The 17,228-nt window shown below is 33.8% G+C and overlaps 2 protein-coding genes and 1 long non-coding RNA gene across 5 annotated transcripts; 2 read left to right on the top strand and 1 right to left on the bottom strand.

The window, feature by feature from the left end:
- The first annotated feature begins 226 nt into the window (after positions 1 to 226).
- LOC105119995 (uncharacterized) lies at positions 227 to 3,300 on the top strand. Its single transcript, XR_841235.1, has 4 exons — positions 227 to 480; positions 694 to 2,184; positions 2,287 to 2,908; positions 3,024 to 3,300. It is a non-coding gene; the product is annotated as an uncharacterized LOC105119995 (long non-coding RNA).
- A 4,625-nt stretch (positions 3,301 to 7,925) lies between these two features.
- On the top strand, positions 7,926 to 9,806 carry LOC105119980 (aquaporin NIP1-1-like). Of its 2 annotated transcripts, none has more exons than XM_011018184.1 (3): positions 7,926 to 8,349; positions 8,468 to 8,686; positions 9,140 to 9,806. In XM_011018184.1, the coding sequence occupies exons 1-3, from the start codon at positions 8,206 to 8,208 to the stop codon at positions 9,365 to 9,367; spliced, it is 591 nt and encodes a 196-aa protein (XP_011016486.1). In that variant the 5' UTR covers positions 7,926 to 8,205; the 3' UTR covers positions 9,368 to 9,806. The 2 variants fall into 2 exon arrangements, with proteins under 2 accessions (XP_011016486.1, XP_011016481.1); XM_011018179.1 differs by having other exon boundaries at positions 7,926 to 8,352.
- A 601-nt stretch (positions 9,807 to 10,407) lies between these two features.
- CRY1 (cryptochrome 1) lies at positions 10,408 to 14,750 on the bottom strand. 2 transcript variants are annotated; one of them, XM_011018166.1, is made up of 5 exons: positions 14,207 to 14,749; positions 13,246 to 13,464; positions 12,078 to 12,784; positions 11,112 to 11,914; positions 10,408 to 10,791 (listed from the first exon to the last, which is right to left on the bottom strand). In XM_011018166.1, exons 1-5 carry the CDS (start codon positions 14,517 to 14,519, stop codon positions 10,788 to 10,790), a joined length of 2,046 nt encoding a protein of 681 aa, XP_011016468.1. In that variant the 5' UTR covers positions 14,520 to 14,749; the 3' UTR covers positions 10,408 to 10,787. The 2 variants fall into 2 exon arrangements, with proteins under 2 accessions (XP_011016468.1, XP_011016473.1); XM_011018171.1 differs by lacking the exon at positions 10,408 to 10,791 and having other exon boundaries at positions 11,108 to 11,914; positions 14,207 to 14,750.
- Positions 14,751 to 17,228: the final 2,478 nt, after the last annotated feature.

The following is a 17,228-nucleotide window of genomic DNA, read 5'->3' as shown; positions in this document are numbered from 1 at the left end:
GTATTAAAAATTTATTGTTTTAGTTTGAATTTAATTTTTTTATTATTTTAATATATTGATATTAAAAATAATTTTTAAAAATAAAAAATATTATTTAAATATATTTTTAAATAAAAAATAATTACTATTACATTCATATAAAAAAAAACCCTATTAAAACCAGCTTTTAGGGTGTTGTTACCGCATACCGCAATTTTTTTTTTCTCTCCATCGACAACAGATACGATCAGAAGAGAGAGGAAATAACTGTTGCAAAACCAACTTTCCAAGATAACCCTCATCCTTATATCATGCCACCCTTTACCCTGCAATGGTTTTCGACTGGGCATTTGCCAATCCATCTTCTCTCTAGTAGTCACTCGTCGCTTGTCTTCTTCGATCCTCTCCTCTCCTCTCAAAATTAATCTTCTTTCATTTTTTCTCTCTTTTAAAAAACTATTACTTGTCCAAAATTGAACCTGCCCGATTCTTTTCTGTAAGGTAATGATCTATGAGATCTATTTGAGTGTGGAAAAAAGTGTTTTGAATCAGTATTTTTTGTAGCTTCTACACTGAGACCATTTTTTTCCTTCGTTGTCTTCAAAATTAAAACCTAGATTTGGCACCTCCTTGTTCTGTCATTGCAAAATAAAAATAAAAAATTAACTAGAAGCATGCTTGTGTCTGATATTTGCATGTATATTGTTGCAAAAGCTATCTGCAGATTTGTGTTGTTTGTGGAGGCTCAATAACAAGAATGACCCGAAAACTACAAAGAACAAACAGAGAAGGTGTTGTGAAGCAGGTAATGTAGTTGCTTCTTTACAGATCTTTAACTGAATATCTATTTTAATTACACAAAATCGAAACTTAGGGTGTTGTTGATTGAGTTATTTACATTATATTTTAGGCTAAATCTTTAACATATCAATCATTGCAACAAGCTAATGTTCAAACTTGTTTCATTTATAGAATTGTATTTTTCATCCAATCAAAAACCAGAATTTTATTTCATTTTCTCCATGCTAAGATTCAAAGTAAGAACATTGATAAGTGATAGGGGTTCAGGCAACATACTCTATTTCCATACTCACTGTAGACCTCTAGTTTTAATGTTCTGGTGTCCTGGACCTACCCCGTGAGTGTGTAGGACAATAAATGGGTTTAACATGAGCTCATTGTCCCACATTTCGAATGGATTTTGAACTTTTTTAGTCCCTGCCCATCACTGCATATTGTGGTTAGTGAACTTATGTTTCATTACTTGTAATTAATGGCTAAGAGATCGGGTCTGAAAGAAACAAATTTGATATTTAAATTGCTTACATGTTTGTCATACAAGGAAAACTAAAGCAAGAACAAGAAGGGATCAGTTTGAATATGCTTGTGCATTATTGGATATCATCTGCTTTTGAAGCTCTTATTTATGAGTGTTGGCCCCCAACAAAATATGATAATAACTAAGGTAATTCAGGCTCACCATTCGTTAAACTTTGTTGCAGCTACTAGAGATGATTGCTCCTTTAATTTTGGCTGTCTTTGTTGACTTGTGACTAGTGAGGAGCCAGACATGTCATAATCATGGATTAATAAAACTAAGAAATCATCAACTCACTAGGGGGTTTTCGAATTAGTCATTGCTCATTAATGAAACTGTAGAATTATACAGTCACTGGTTTATCTTATACAGCTTTTGCATGTTGTGTTGTTGTTTTGTTCTTTTTAAGAAGGAAAGGGCTCGGTTCCATAACAAAGGAATATTTTATGACCTGCAGTTCTTACTTAGTTAATGTTATTATTTGGTGTTAGTGTTTAATCTTACAGCTAATGCTTAAATTATTGTCTATACAAAATGACATTGGTTGTTTGCTTTCAAATATGTTATTGAACTAGGAATAATAGGTCCTTAAATTATGGATAAAGTTACTTGGACTAAGGAAATGTTGCATATTGTTTGTGATATTTACATCAAGACCATCGACATGGTAATGAGACCAAATACTCATTTCAATAAAGCTGGTAGGAAATCTCTATTGACATCCTTCAAAGAACAAATTAGCCTTATATTCACCAAGTCACAACTGCAAAACAAATGAGATGGCTACAAGAAGGATTGGAGGATGTGGACAGAGCTGATTTCTGAAACTAGTGTTGGTTGGAGCAACTATCTCTATAAGTGATTAGTGATGGAAAACAAAAATTCAGGTTATTTTCCATGATCCTTAATCTTTAATTTCTATTTATATTATTTTAGTAATTCCTAAATTATTTAAATTCATATTAATTAATTGTATTTGTTTTATGTAGGAAATAAGAGAAGAAAAAATATCTAGGCAGGCTGGTACCGAACCATCTTTATGGTTTAAGTTTTCTCAACCATCGTTGCTACTAGACATTACGTGTGGGCACCATCTTTCAAAGTCTTGTGTGATGATGATGCTGGTGATGATAGCAACCACAATGCCAATGTTGATGAGCCTAATTTGGAAGAAAACGGTGATTCTGAGAAGGATGGCATTTCAAATTTTATGGATGATATTTGTAAAATAATTGGCGTGGTTAAAATGTCCAGCAAAAGTAACACAAGAGAAAATAAAAAATAATATTTTGAGGTTTAAGATGGGAAAAAAGCCTTATAAAATCGGATTACAGCTGCTGTCATGTTGGGATCAACTAGTTGACAGCATGTCCACCAAACGTGATTCAACATCTTTTAGCATGGATAGGAAACGGTGTCATATTCTTGAGGTTATGGCAGAGCTTCACTTCATTGAAGAAGTTACCATAGGAGATGAATTTCATGCCATTACTACTGAGTATTTGAGTTTAAAAAGGAAGAGAGAAATGTGAGCAAGTATGGGAGATCTTCAAAAGAAGCTTAAATGGATACAGAGAATGTATGAGTGAATAAACCTGTTTAGATCGGGAGGTACGTCTTGTTTTCTTATGAATGATGTTATTTATTTTTTAAATAATGTAGTAAATATGAATGTCATATGTTATTTAACATTTTTTTTTTTCTTGTCATATAATTACATTTGCAGATTGATATGGTGGCTGTGTTGACAAGATGATCGCCAATATCATGATTTCTTCATGTTAGTCTAAAATTCTGTAATTTGACATTTAAATCCATCAATTGTTGGCAGCTGTATTCGGTTAAGTTTTAGTGTATTAGGATTTATAGAAGGTAGATTAGTTTGTTAAATCTTTTCTGTGTTTGTCAATTGTTGAGTATGATGAGCGTGGTAGCTGTTAACATGTAATTTCTGAGAATAATTGTGAAAAATCTCTATGTTATTTGTCCTTGCCGATCATAAATTGACAAGCAAGCAAATACCATCGCTCATGGCTAAGACTGTGGACTTGGATTGCATTTCATGATTGTCCAGTGTTACCTGTACTTTCCCGCTCATAAAATTTCAAGTTAATTTACAATATAATAAAAAATATATATTAATGTAATGGATGTATTTTAAAATATTATGATTTTTTTAATTTAAAAACAGAAATATGTTGTTTACATTGCAAATATAATTTCAAGTTAATTTCTAACATGAAAAAAATAATTACATTATGAACATGTTTTCACAAAAATATGTTGTTTGCATTGCAAATACAATTATTTCATATAAAATATAAGAGAAAACAATTAGATACAAATCAAACTAACATTTCTGAAGTATCATGAAACTAGAAAAATGTAAAATAATTAATATTTAAATAGAAACAATTAATAAAAAGGTTTTTTTTATGAGTTTTTCTTTTCTTTTTCAAATAAGGGATTAAAAAAAATTAAACCAAAATAAAAATTCTAAAAAAATTTAATATTGCCTATGTATTTTCGTTTTATTTTATGTTGTGATCCTCTTACTTTAAATTATCTTCTCATGCCATTAGGGCACAAAGAGATTAAATTAAAAAGAAAAAAAGTATTCTCAATGGAATTAAAAGAAAAATAGGATGAAAAAAATGGAGATGGAGTTATTTCACTGTGAAAGTGAATTAGCAGGAAAAAAAATCTGGGTTTTGTTCTCTAGTATATTTGTTAATACATCATGTGTGTTTTTGTTGACCATGACCAGGCAAACTTTCATTGACTTGAGGATGTCTGGTTTATAGATGGTAATCAATGCCTTGAAAAGCTTCTATATTTGCAACTCAGGACAATGACAATCTTTATTTTACATTCTGTCTACTTTCTATTGGACTGTTAGTTCATTAAATTGTCTTTTTCTACCCATCCCTGGCTTGTAAGATACTCCGTCCATTAAAGGAAAATACTTTTCCTATAAAAAAAGAAAAAAAAAAGAAGAAGAGAAGAGAAAACCTTGCAATTAAATTTTTATTTTAACGGAAAAGAAAAATAGTAGGATAAAAACGGTTGACTGCCTAATTTAATAGGTCTCTTCGTGCAAAGAGAGAGGGGTTAATTGGTAATTCATGAAAAAAGTCACGTTTCAACCATCCCGTTCCCATTTAATTGTTTTTTGGGAAGAGGTTCCCATTTAATTTATTATCTCCTAATTAAGCTACTTTAAGAAATAGCAACATCTGTTTTGGAAGAAAATAAAAACTATCAGAAAGAGTCTGGTGATACAGAGTGCTCGATATTTAACAGCAACCATGATAATTGTTTTTATTTTTAATTTAACTTTTAATGGCTTAATTACATGTCTCCCTTTCTATTTGGATTATGATTGATAATATGGGAAGCAATTAAATAATTTAAGCCACCAACTGCGAAAAGGTGGATAAAATAGATGATGATTTGCTTGGTCTAAAATCTGACTTTGCCATAACTAGCACGCGTAAATAGACTATAAATTCAAAGGTGTGTGACGAACATATGCTTGCAAATAGGAGGAACTTGATGTGGATCACTCAACCAGAATTTTGAAAAAAATATGATGATTACAAACCCCAAAACAGTGATTTGATTCCTTGGTCCTACGTTTCATGTAACGTTTGACAATTTTGATGTCGATCACCTCTATAATATATATATTATTTTTTACCTAGACAAGAGCAGCTAGGGTTTTCACTAAATATAAAAAAGAGCAGACTGATACAACCTTCCAGTAATGCACAATGAATATTTCACTCGAACTCAGTCCTTTCAGATGTAACTGACTGTTTTGTTTTTTATCTCCCTTCTCTCTTTAAAAGAAAAGAAACAGAAAGGCTTTCCTTCCTCTTCCACATGCCATGTAATACATTCACTAACACAGGTGTCAACCCCTAGCTTCATTATGGTGCTAGTTCAAGGTCTATTACCCTCTAAGATCCATTATTATCGGGTGTGAGACAGGACTGCAGGGGCAAGTTCTGTCCCAATTATATATCTGTAAAGAAACCAGAAGATGGTGTTTTTGTAAGAAATTTGTTTTGGAAATATCAGTAATGAACACATTTGAAAATAAATCAAATGTGATTTATTTTTAAGTTACTATTTAATTTATTAAAAATTATTCCTTGATAAATATTTGTTACTATAAAATATTAATATAATTAAAATAAATTATGGATGAATAAAAAATTATTATAAAAAAATTAAAAGGAAGATATTATGAACCCTGAGTAACAACTCATTACATAACAACAAACAAATGATTAATAATTAATAACAACTAACAATAAATTAATTTTTAGCTAAATTTGATTCTAAGCGCTTTAACTTATAATGTTTTTAGTTTAAGTATAATATTCAATTAAATACTTAATATGTATGTTGGAATTTTGTTTCGATGTTTATTTCTAGTTTTAATATATTTTTAGTATGCATGATTTTATTTTGATCTCTAAGTACAAAATTACCTTGATTATGATCCAAAACAAAGTATATTTGCACTAAGTGAAGTCTCAATTAGGTGAGAGAATGAATCATTAGTGGCACAGTTCATCTACTTCATTTATTAGATTATCTCGTGCTTGGCTTTGAAAAGTCAAGTTGCATTGATTTAGTAAAATGACTCGACATACTCCACAAGGCCCTTTCTTTTTATGCAAAATTACCACAATATTGGCTTTATAGCTAGTCCAGTGGGGAATACCTGCTTCATTCCAATCGCAGACCATTTTAATTCACGGTGATTCTCAAATCATTTGCACTTTATTCTTGGTATAAAAACAGGGTTGATTTATTTAGAGGTCCTAAATAGAATCCAATGCTTTTGTTCTGTCTTAAAAATGCAGAAATTTCGATGCTTTCTTGGCAGAAAAGAAACACTTAAAATAGACTGAAATCTCAATAAATCATGCACTATCTGTAAGCTTTACCAGCTAGAAAAAGCCACGATTTCTAGTCTTAGCACCCCATGATTCTGATTCGTCCGCTTCTTAGAATGGCACCAGAAGAGAACCCAAAAGTATGCACTATAAATTATTAAAGATGTAAAAAATAAAGCTAAGTCTACCTCCCACTAAGAACAACGCATAGATTCAAGGTTTCGAAGACACTCGTAATCTTTTAGTATTCTAGCGTGAGATTTTATTACTCATCGTGTGCATACGATGGCCTATCAACAATAATTGTCATGGGACATTGCTCTTTACTTTCATTATTCGAGGAATCTAACATCCAAGATCCCAGAAATGCTTCAATGTTGAGGATTGGCACAAATTTAGGAAGTAGAATTGTGCAAGGGACCTATTCGTTTGTTCCCTTTTTCATTATTTCAGATCTTCTTTGGCAGATTCAATTATTTTGGGGCACTGTGGAGAAAATTTGAGGGGGGAAAAAAACTGACGTCTCCAAAATTTTGCAGAAAATCTCATAACGGGACACGAGTAATGCCTTTTGTCACGACATATCCATGCCGACTTGCGAAGAAGGCAACGATTCCATTGCGAACATCTGGTTGTCAGCATGTGTTAAAAAGAGTGACTCTTGCCAAGTCAAAAAACCTAGATCTGGTTGTTCTTGTTAATAATTTAGAACATTACACATTAAAAATTGCAAGGCAGTTCTGATGACATGACTCTGTGTGTGTGTGTAGTATTTTTACTAATATTCTTTTGATTGCCCCCTTGTGATTTATCTTTTTTTGGACGGCACAAATGCAGCACCTCTGCAATAAATGCCCTGGTCATCAATGATCCTCGAGGTATATTATTTTTTGAAACTCAAGTGAAAAGTGACAGAAAATGGAATAATTTGATAACTAGTTTACAAGAACAAACTATATTAGATGGATAAATAATTTTTTTTATAAACCATCCGTTTGCTGAAGAAATTCATAGCAAAAAAGGTTAAAGATAGGTTACTAACTCAATATATATCGACTCAATTGTATGTTAAACCATACAACTTAGATTTGACTTATTTACAAAGTAATTATTTTTAAATTTAGTTATATATTAAGTTTAAATAACAAGATGTTAGACTTAATATTGTTAGACTTAAGTATAAATCGAGTCTAATTATTTATGAGTCTAATAAGACATCAAATTAATAATTTTTAGATTTAGTTATGTAAAATCTCGAATAAATATGATTTGATAAAAAATAAACAACACTCTTAATTTTATAAATTCTGAAAAAAATATATGAATATATATGGTCATCCTTTAGCTGAACAAACACCGGAGCATAGTAAATTTCGAAACATCAATATAAAAACATTTTGGAGCACAGTTATTTTAGAAAAGAGGAAAATCATTTTTACTACTGGAGCAATATAAAAGCATCGATTTCTGAATTCGCTGCGAGTATCAGCTCTATTGGTAAAATTATTTCATTAAACTATCATTGACCAATTCATGTGTTCAACTAAATTATCAGCATGGATATTATAATAAACAAATAAATAAATAAACCAAGTATAGGATCGCCCCTTCAACTTCTCGAGTTGCCGACCTATAAGGATATAAACGATTCTTCAAATATGATTATTTTGGGTTGTCACCACTACACACTTCCCTCAAGAAACAAAATGATTCCCCGTTAGGATCAAGTAAAAACCTTGTACACCGTAGGATTATTCCCTAATGTATACGCCTATATGGCATGACATCCAAAATCTCTACGTCAATCAATAAACCAGTCCGGCTTCCACAAGATGAAATGGTAAAATTATGGCGCATATAATTCCGTCAGATATAACATCCAGAACTAGGTGACAAAAAAAAGATTCGCCATGGCATTTGTCCTTCACTGCACTTTCTCGATCAAAACCTCAATATAAGAACACTTGTTATGGAGTGCCTTAATCTCTGATTATAGCAATGGCTAGCTCAAATTCGATTACTGAGCCCTCCCCTAAGTTCCAGCTGCCTACTAGACGCTCAATCATGGCAGAAGCAAAGGCAGCAAGTCCTGCCCCAGAATGGTTGTCTCCCCGTAATGCTGCCCTGTGTAATTTTCAGAAGGTGGTCTCAATACATTATTATGGAAAATTTGACAATTTTTTTACCATTACAGCAATGGTTAGTTAATTACCTTCTACTAACAAAGGTATTTATTACCTGTTTTTTTTTTAAAAAGCAGCTTGTTGCAGAGTTGATGGGGACGTACATTCTTGTATTTGTGGGCTGTGGAGCTGCTCTCACTGACAAAATTCAAAGACTAAATATGTTAGGAATAGCGATTGTGTGGGGCGCGGTTCTGATGGCAGCTATTTATGCTCTTCGTCATGTCTCTGGTGCACATTTTAATCCTGCAGTTAGCATTGCCTTGGCTGTTGTCCGCAAATTTTCTTGGAAAGAAGTGAGAGATTATGATTAAATCAGTAGTTTTGCGTGAAATATTTCATGGAAAGAAAATAATTTACAAGTAAAATGTTTTTTTTTTCAATATGACATTTGATAAGATACAATGAAAAGTACGATGACAATAGAATGATAATAAAATGTTATGGTATATGATAGAGTGGCTGTGATTGTGGTAGTGGAGAGATTATCGTGGGTGATGGGGGTGGTTTATAATATTGAATGATATTGTGAGTGGAATAATTTAAAAATATTATATAAACTTCACAAATTGAAATTTGTTTTTAATAAATGAATTTTAATATATTTTATGTTTACCATTTTTCCAATAAGATAATTACAAAAAAAAATTACAAGAAAATCAGTAAAATATTTTGTGTAGGGAAAACAAACGCCCTCTTAATAATATTTTGTGTAGAACTTATCTGAACCTCGTGTTATGTCTATGTAGGTGCCGATGTACATTTTGGCTCAGGTCCTCGGATCAACACTTGCAAGTCTAACTCTTAGGGTGCTGTTCCATGAGCAAGGAAATATTCAACCCATAGTGAATCAGTACTCAGATCCAACCAGTGATCTAGAAGCAATTGTGTGGGAATTTATAATTACATTTATCTTGATGTTCACCATTTGCGGTGTCGCTACCGATCCTCGAGCTGTATGGTCTGAGTTACACTAGTTGCTTTCTTCAAGAATCCTTTATATTAATGAAGAAAAAATGGGGCTAAAAAATAGATGTGATATATTCCTCTCTTTTTTTGTGTGTTTATTTTTCTTCTCACCCTTTCACTTTGTTTTACGTTCCAACAGTGCAAAGACCTTTCTGGAGTTGCAATAGGCGGTGCGGTAATGTTCAACGCCATGATTGCTGGGTAAACAAACTCCCTTGCTGGTCTAGCCACTTCTGCAACTCAATTATGTTCGTTTTCAAGTGATCTGATGCATTCATTTTAATAAATTCTCCAGGCCAATCACTGGAGCTTCGATGAACCCTGCAAGAAGTTTAGGCCCTGCTCTTGTCTCTGGTGTTTACAAGAATCTCTGGGTCTATATTGTATCCCCAATTCTCGGAGCAATGGCTGCAGCCGTAGTGTACTCTGTACTTCGGGTACCCGAGCCTCCTAAACCAGAGGATACAAATAAATCCACATACAATAATCTTAACTTGCATGCTGATCCATAGACAGATATTCCGAATGGTTTCATGCAAGACTGTTGTAACATTATTATCTAGCCAATCACTTGGTCATGCCTGAAAACGTCAAACTATTCTGAAGGCAAGAATTCGGGAAATGATGGATTGTAATTGTTCCCAGTGAACTGTAGGTCTTCACGCCAGATGAAAGATGAAGGAATAATGAATTTGAATGATTTGTCAGGTTGGTTTCCTCAGAAATGCATGCTTGATGACGTTGAACAGAAAGGCAGATATATATATCAAGATACTAACATGTAAAAGAATTGCTATTGCGACTAAAGAATCATGGACCTGTAAAAATCCAGGATCAGTAACCCCTTAAATTTCCTAGTTCAACTTCTTCACTCTATCAGATAATATAAAACTAGTTTCTCCCATTCTCCTTCCCCCCCAGCTAATAGGCAGAAGAGGATACCATCTCACTCTAGCTATATTTTGACCCTAGCAACGATTTCAACACAAAAGGCTAAGCTGGTCAGCATTTCACAACAGAAAACAATTGGAGCCCAGGAATGAGCATCTTTCAAAGGAAATGGGAAGTGAAGATAACAAGCTTGAATTACAGAAAATCATCTTCCTAGTCAAGTAAGAAAGCACAAACCTGGGTTTATTAGAGAACTACATGCCCCTACCAGCACTCTCATCCTTCGCTTATAAATACTATACAGCATATCTACATACATGGAACAGCCAAGTACAGAAAAAGGGGATAGCAGATGGGATGCCTGAATCATTTTGGTGTATCATACAGATTGGATGTCCAACTACTAAAAATATTAGAATGGTGAGAATATACGTGGATAAAGATATACAAGGGACTCTGGTTTATCAACACATTGACTCGTATGAAATTGAGCATCATTGGGTCTCCACCTCCCTGCTCTCACCATGAATATATGTTTTACCTGTTAACAAGGGTAAGGTTCAGAGTCGAGAACAATCAAAACAACTTATGTCAGCAGATCACCATGAGATCCAGTCATCGCTATATTCACTTGTTAATCCTCGATAGATTTACTATCTACAGATTTGTCAGTAAATCCTCTATGAGAGAAGGTGTAAATTAGTGTGATTGACATGCTCTGGTTAATTTCTTCATACCATGAATATTAATTGGCAAAAGAAGCAGTCACAGTACTTGGGTAATGGTAAACTATCAGCTGTGATAAGATTAAAAGAACCTTGACTTTTTTTGTTCTTTCCAAATACTTAATGAAGTGCTTACCCGGTTTGGGGTAGCCGCCTCCAGTTGAGTATCTGGTGAGATTGTGGATGCCTTGGCAAGTAAGAAGAAGTTGCCCCAATTCCATTTTCATCACCAACAAACTGCTCTGAGTAACTAGAAGTTGGAGGGGACCAAACTGGAACTATACCTCCATCCCTCTCCCTCCTACTACTGCTCGAAGATTCTGCTGTTGAGTCTTCAACATTTGCCAGACCTCTCAAAGCGTTAAATGGTGGCAAACTGTTGTCATTATGAACACTTTGCACAAACCCCTGGTTCAAAGTGTCTCTTCTTGGTTGTGGACTGACATTTACATCTCTTGGTACCTCTGCTCTGCCATCTCCTGTAAAATTGCGAACATCTGAAGAAGCTTCTTCATCTTCAATTCTCAGAAAAGAAGACGTCATGCTTGGGACCATCTGATCCTCGTAGCGGCGATTTGTAGCAGGAGGATTGTTTCTCACAGGCTCATGGTTTTCCTCCATATTTATGTCTTGAGGGAAGGCAATTGGAGCTGATTCAGAAGAGTCTCCAAGCCCTTCCTCAGTTCCATTCTCAATTGCAGCTCTTGAAGCAGCTTCTTGCTGCCACATTTCTGAAAGCGCTTCTTCCAACCTGACCTTCGCTGCATCTATCCCTACAATAGGGAGAGGATAATTTGATCCTAGCTCAATACCAGCAGCTTGAAGTACAGATTCAGGTGCATTCCATGGGTGGTGTATCCATTCAGTTGGTAGCCTAGCAAGTTCAGGAAGCCACCGGCGCACGTATTCTCCATTTGGGTCAAATTTGTAACCCTCAAACTGTGAACAATCAATGAGTAACTAAGACATTTTTCAAACAAGTCCAAATTAAGAAAAGATGAGTAGGATATATGCATAAATTAAACTGTAATACCATAGTTGCATAAATTAGTTATGCAATACAGAAGGGCAGCTTATAAAAATTACAATGTCTTATCCGCACCTGTGGATTATCTATGCGATCAAACTCCCGGCCATCTGGGAGAGTGCCGGTTATGTATTGCCACCCGAGAGCATCGCTCTCTAAATCTGCATCCAATAGGGTATCCCAAAAATACTTCATTCCCCATCTCCATGGAAGTTGTAGAACCTTCACAAAGAAACTAGCAACTACCACACGTATACGATCATGCAGCCAACCAGCAGCCCACAATTCTCTCATTCCAGCGTCAACTAATGGATAACCTGTTCTACCTTGTCTCCATGCCTTAAAATAGCCTTCATCCACGACCCAAGGGAAGAACTTAAGGTGCCCAAGAAGAGGCCTTTCATGACTGTAAGGATGGTTGAAACTCAAGTATCTTGAATATTCCCTAAGACCAATTGACTTGAGAAACAAGTTTACACTCTCTTCGCCAGCCTTGTTCCCTTCATTTGCCCACAGAACCTGCTTTATGCGAACAAGATGGAAGACTTTTCTCACACTCACCTCCCCAAAATGCAAGTGCGGAGAGAGAAATGAGGTCGTAGCGCTATCAGCCTTCCTACGATTCTTAGAGTACTCAATTAATGGCCCATTAATGAAAGTGGTCAGAGCCCTATCAGCATTGCTCCATCCAGGTGACCATGCTCTGGCAAGAAGTGCATTGGTTCCTTTCTCTGATTCATCTTCAAATACCAGCATCTCTGAAGGGCATCTAGATGCATCACCTGAAAGAAAGCAATAAATAGGTGAAAGCAGATTGGAGAGGACAAAAATTACCTGCCAGAACATAAGAAAATATAGAATAATCCTGTAGAAGAAGCATGCTGCGGATAATATATGCACAGAAGATAGAAAATAGAACATAGAGTTGAAGATGTTGAATAGGACTGCTGTTAATGTTGTGATATCAAATTCTCATTATGATTGCAGAAGGGAAGCGTGGTGGCAAGTGCTGTGTAGAAAAGCCTACCTTGTGAGCAGCTAGAAATCCAGTTTTAGAGCTCTCAGGTAGTTAGATAATACATAGATATTGTTTCTCTTGAGGACTGTATGATTAAATAAGACAGAACGAGTGCTTGCATTTTCTTGTTTTATTAATTTTTCCGATGCTCGACAAGGCATTCTCTCAAATCACAAACATAAATATGGGGCACCATCAAAAAGAAAAGTTTGAAGGAAGACATACCCGAAATAATCCTCTTAGGCGGGAGAAGTGGAGCCTCTGGATCAAAAGGCATGCTGAGGCATCTATCCCAGAAAGTAGCAAAGGTTGTGAAGGGACGGCCTTGGGCATCATTAACATCCCATGGTTCATAAAGTAAATCTGCATTAAAAGATCTTACAGCAATACCTTGAGCAGTCAAAACCTCCTTCGCCCGATGATCCCTAACCAGCGATAGGGGATCTGAAAAACAATAATTGAGAGTAAAAGATGAATTATCAACAAATGTTGAAATGAAAGACAGTGAATTGCCACTTGATGCATTGGGAATTTCCAACATCTGTTGGAATGAAAAATAGATAAGGAAATGATGAATTGCCATCGTATGTTGGGATGAAAGGCTAGTAGATTGCAACTTCATGCAGTGGATGCACGTGTCACAAGCTCAAGAAAGACTCGAATCAACAAAACTAGATTAGCAAAGGCCCTTCCAACTAAATTAATTTGAAGCGAGTTCAAATTGAAACTGACCAATCTAAACATACAAAGGGAACCATATACAAACTGCTGAAAAGAAAATGGGTGTAGTGGAATCACATGGTTATGGGATGCCCCATACCATTCATGACAAATTATATCACCACAGAAGCAATTACTCAATAATCAATTAGTCAATGAAAACAAATGTATAATCGCAACTTCAATAAATCCATCGCAAGAGACTATTCCAATCCTCACGAACTTCAAGCAATAATCATGGAATTATTTATCGATCACAACACAATAATCCAAAACCCAATAATACCAGAAAATTCTACAAAGGGAAAGTGAACAAAAAAGGAACGAAAACATCGAAACCCAAAAAGGATTGGATAACAGAATATTATATTATGAAGAGTCAATCAAACCACATGATCCTCAAACCCCATGGAACAAAAGTAATAATTTAAAACAAAGTCTAACGAAAAGATAGATAGAGACCAACCATATAAGTGGTTGAAGAAGAGCTGAGTAGCCCTAGTAGATTTGATAACCTCAAGAAGAGTAGAAACACTATCGGTTGATCTCTTAGTAACAAGAGAAGTACCAAGACTCCTTAAAGAAGAGTCAAGATGAGCCAAACTTTGTTTAAGCCACCACCTTGAGACCCTACCAGGATAATAATGGCCTTCCTCCTCAGGTGCCCATACAAACACAGCAGCAACAGCACCTGCTCTTACACCAGCTGCAAGTGCCGGGTTATCCTCTACCCTTAGATCTCTCCTGAACCAAACTATACTACAGCCACCACCTGACATCTCTCTCTAAGAGGAAGAGAAAAAAGAAAAATAGTCACTTTCTCTTTCTCTTTGATATATCAGTTACTGTATGCCATATCGACTTTTCCTGTGTTGCTGCCTTCTTTAGAAACTCACCAACAATTTGCTGTCAATGATATTATCCTTTCTGCTTCTGGGTTATACTTTTCGATACCGTGAGAGGAGAGAGAATCTATTATCTCTTGTTATCTTTTTATCATTGCGGATACAGCTCCAAATTTAGTGGGTGATAATAATTTTATGTTATTATTTTAATTTTTCTTTGACTTTTAATAATAATTATGTGCTTATGAAAGGAATTTGTCCAACATTCTTATTATACATATAAAGTAAATGATATGTTACTGTATAAATGGTACAGTCGAATTTTTTTTATTTTTTAATTGTAACGGGTACTGTATCTATTGTATCTGTATAGTTTTGAGTTTTTCTCTTTAGAAAACATTTTTTATATATATATTTGGTATTTTTTTATATTTGACTTATTTATCATTACTTATTTGTCTTTATTTTTAAAATATTTTTTATTTTTAAAAAAATATTTTTATACCGTTTTTTTATTCTTATCTTTATTCTTTTGTAATTTGTTATTTTGATTTTTTATTTACACTTATCTTAAAAAAATTATACAAATTCTAAGGAAATTGTATTTTATTGTCCTGATTTTTATTATGTTAAAAATAAGATTGATATTTTATATATTTTTATTAACACATATAATTTTTATTATATTTTATTATATATAAACATTGATCTTTTAATTTATAGTTATTATTTTTACTCGTTGTCAAAAAACATGATAATAAAACATACATGTCAATTCATTTACGTTAGGAAAAAAATTATTTAACATGTAATAAATTATTTAACATGTAAAAAGACAAATCGAATAGACATATTAATATTTGTTTTTCATTTATTAGCACCTATAATTATTTAATGCATGTATATGATTTTTATTATAAAAAACACATTTAAAAAGTTTGGATATTTATTTATTTTCAAAAAAATTATCATGCCTGCAGATAAGCACATATTAAATAATTAGTTTACTTGCTATTTTAAAATATGTCTAGTTAAAAATATATAGATATAAATATAAGATAATCCGTCTAAAATAAATTTGAAATAATTTTTTGTATTTTTAATTAAAATTAGAACTATAGATAAACATGTTACCACTTATTTTAGTGTCATTGTCTTTTCTATTCCAATATATTAATCAAAATATCACTGATCCATGAATTATATGGAATTATACAGTTCCTTCTATCCGTGCTCAAATGTTTCCGACCATAAGTTACTCGAACAAAACGACAGGAATAATAAAGAAAAGAAAAGGTAAAAATAAAACTTAATAGATCATGTGAAAGTTGATGCGTTCGTCTGGCTTGATTTTCTAGGGTTAATTTTTAGATAATTGGTCCAACCGATAGGGTAAATCATTTGTATAATGTAATATCATGAGTTTTTGGTCCAGTTGCAGGCCCTGTAGGAAGAGAGAGGCTGGGGGGGGTGAGTGAATAGGATTGGTTGATTGGAGTGGGGACTCTTAGCAAATTGACAGGCAATTTGCAACCACAACTTTTGTTTTCTTGATTTTCATTTTCTTCTCTCTATATCCCATTCAAGAAAAACAAAGCCCACCCACATCTCCAGTCCCGTCTCTGACCCTCCCTCTCACTGTCAGGTGAAGTGGTAAAATGAAAGATGGCTCGCGTTTTCATGAATAAATAGTGTATAGATTAGGAGCTCCCTTGCGGTGAAAAGACATGGACACCGATCATTTTCGAGCCATGCTCTTGTGTTCTATTTTTCTAACATGCTGTATGGGGATTGCGTTAGATCAGCCTGGGATTGCACCGGAAGCTTGGATGTTGGAGGGGGACAGCAAGTATGGCGAGAGATGGGCATGCTCAGTGCTGACTAGTTGGATTTGGCCTTTTCTCTTGAAGTGGACCTTCCCTCCTTTCTTTACGGTTCTTCATAATGCTCAGATTCCATGTTCGTCACTGTTAAAACTGCTTCATGATATGGTTCTCTCTTGGTCGAATTCTACCGCTAATTGGAATGGCGTGATTTTCAGTTTGACGGGATGTACTTACTTCACATCATTTTTATCTTTAAAGCCACGAATTTGACGTTTAGTAATCATTTTTTTACAGGGTAATTAAATTATTTTGGATGTGCTTCAAAAACATGAAAAATTACCCTAATCAATTTTAAAATGACAAAGTGACATGTGGAAAGATCATTATGCTCTCGATAACCAATTCGTTATTGCAATCCACCGAAAGTGAAAAGGAAAAAGTAAAATAAATGATGACTTTAAATTTCATACGGAAAATGTATTTTGATCCTCTATTTTATTTATTTACAAGTGATTGATATCCTTTGTTATTAAAAAAATTAATTTTGATATCATATTTTATTCTTTTTATTTTTCAATTCTTTTCATGAGAGAAAAAAAACACAATTAAATTTTAATATAAAAAAAAATCACATTCGACATTTATTCTCGTTACTTAAATCGCTGAAATTGGTGTTAAGATATTTCATTTAATGAGAAAATTCTTATATTGTTTATTTTGAATCTTAATGTTATCAAGAAAAACAAATCTAAGTCAAGAATGGGAAAATCTATTTTGTTTAATTTGATGTTTCGAGTTGTTTTTTGATTTATTAGAT

This window comes from Populus euphratica, unplaced genomic scaffold (assembly GCF_000495115.2).
Source record: "Populus euphratica unplaced genomic scaffold, PopEup_1.0 scaffold6.1, whole genome shotgun sequence".
NCBI classification, from domain to species: Eukaryota; Viridiplantae; Streptophyta; class Magnoliopsida; order Malpighiales; family Salicaceae; genus Populus; species Populus euphratica.
The sequence above is the reverse complement of the archived record's forward strand: the minus strand, read 5'-3'. Positions and strand labels throughout refer to the sequence as shown.

Excerpts from the sequence above, each read along its gene's own strand:
- CRY1 (XM_011018171.1), bottom strand. The coding sequence starts at position 14,519 with ATGTCAGGTGGTGGCTGTAGTATAGTTTGGTTCAGGAGAGATCTAAGG. Across the intron at positions 13,465-14,206 it reads CTTCTTCAACCACTTATATG|ATCCCCTATCGCTGGTTAGG; the intron begins GTTGGTCTCTAT and ends ATTGTTTTTCAG. Across the intron at positions 11,915-12,077 it reads ATCGCATAGATAATCCACAG|TTTGAGGGTTACAAATTTGA; the intron begins GTGCGGATAAGA and ends GATTGTTCACAG.
- LOC105119980 (XM_011018179.1), top strand. The coding sequence starts at position 8,206 with ATGGCTAGCTCAAATTCGATTACTGAGCCCTCCCCTAAGTTCCAGCTG. Across the intron at positions 8,353-8,467 it reads TGTGTAATTTTCAGAAGGTG|CTTGTTGCAGAGTTGATGGG; the intron begins GTCTCAATACAT and ends TTTAAAAAGCAG. Across the intron at positions 8,687-9,139 it reads GCAAATTTTCTTGGAAAGAA|GTGCCGATGTACATTTTGGC; the intron begins GTGAGAGATTAT and ends ATGTCTATGTAG.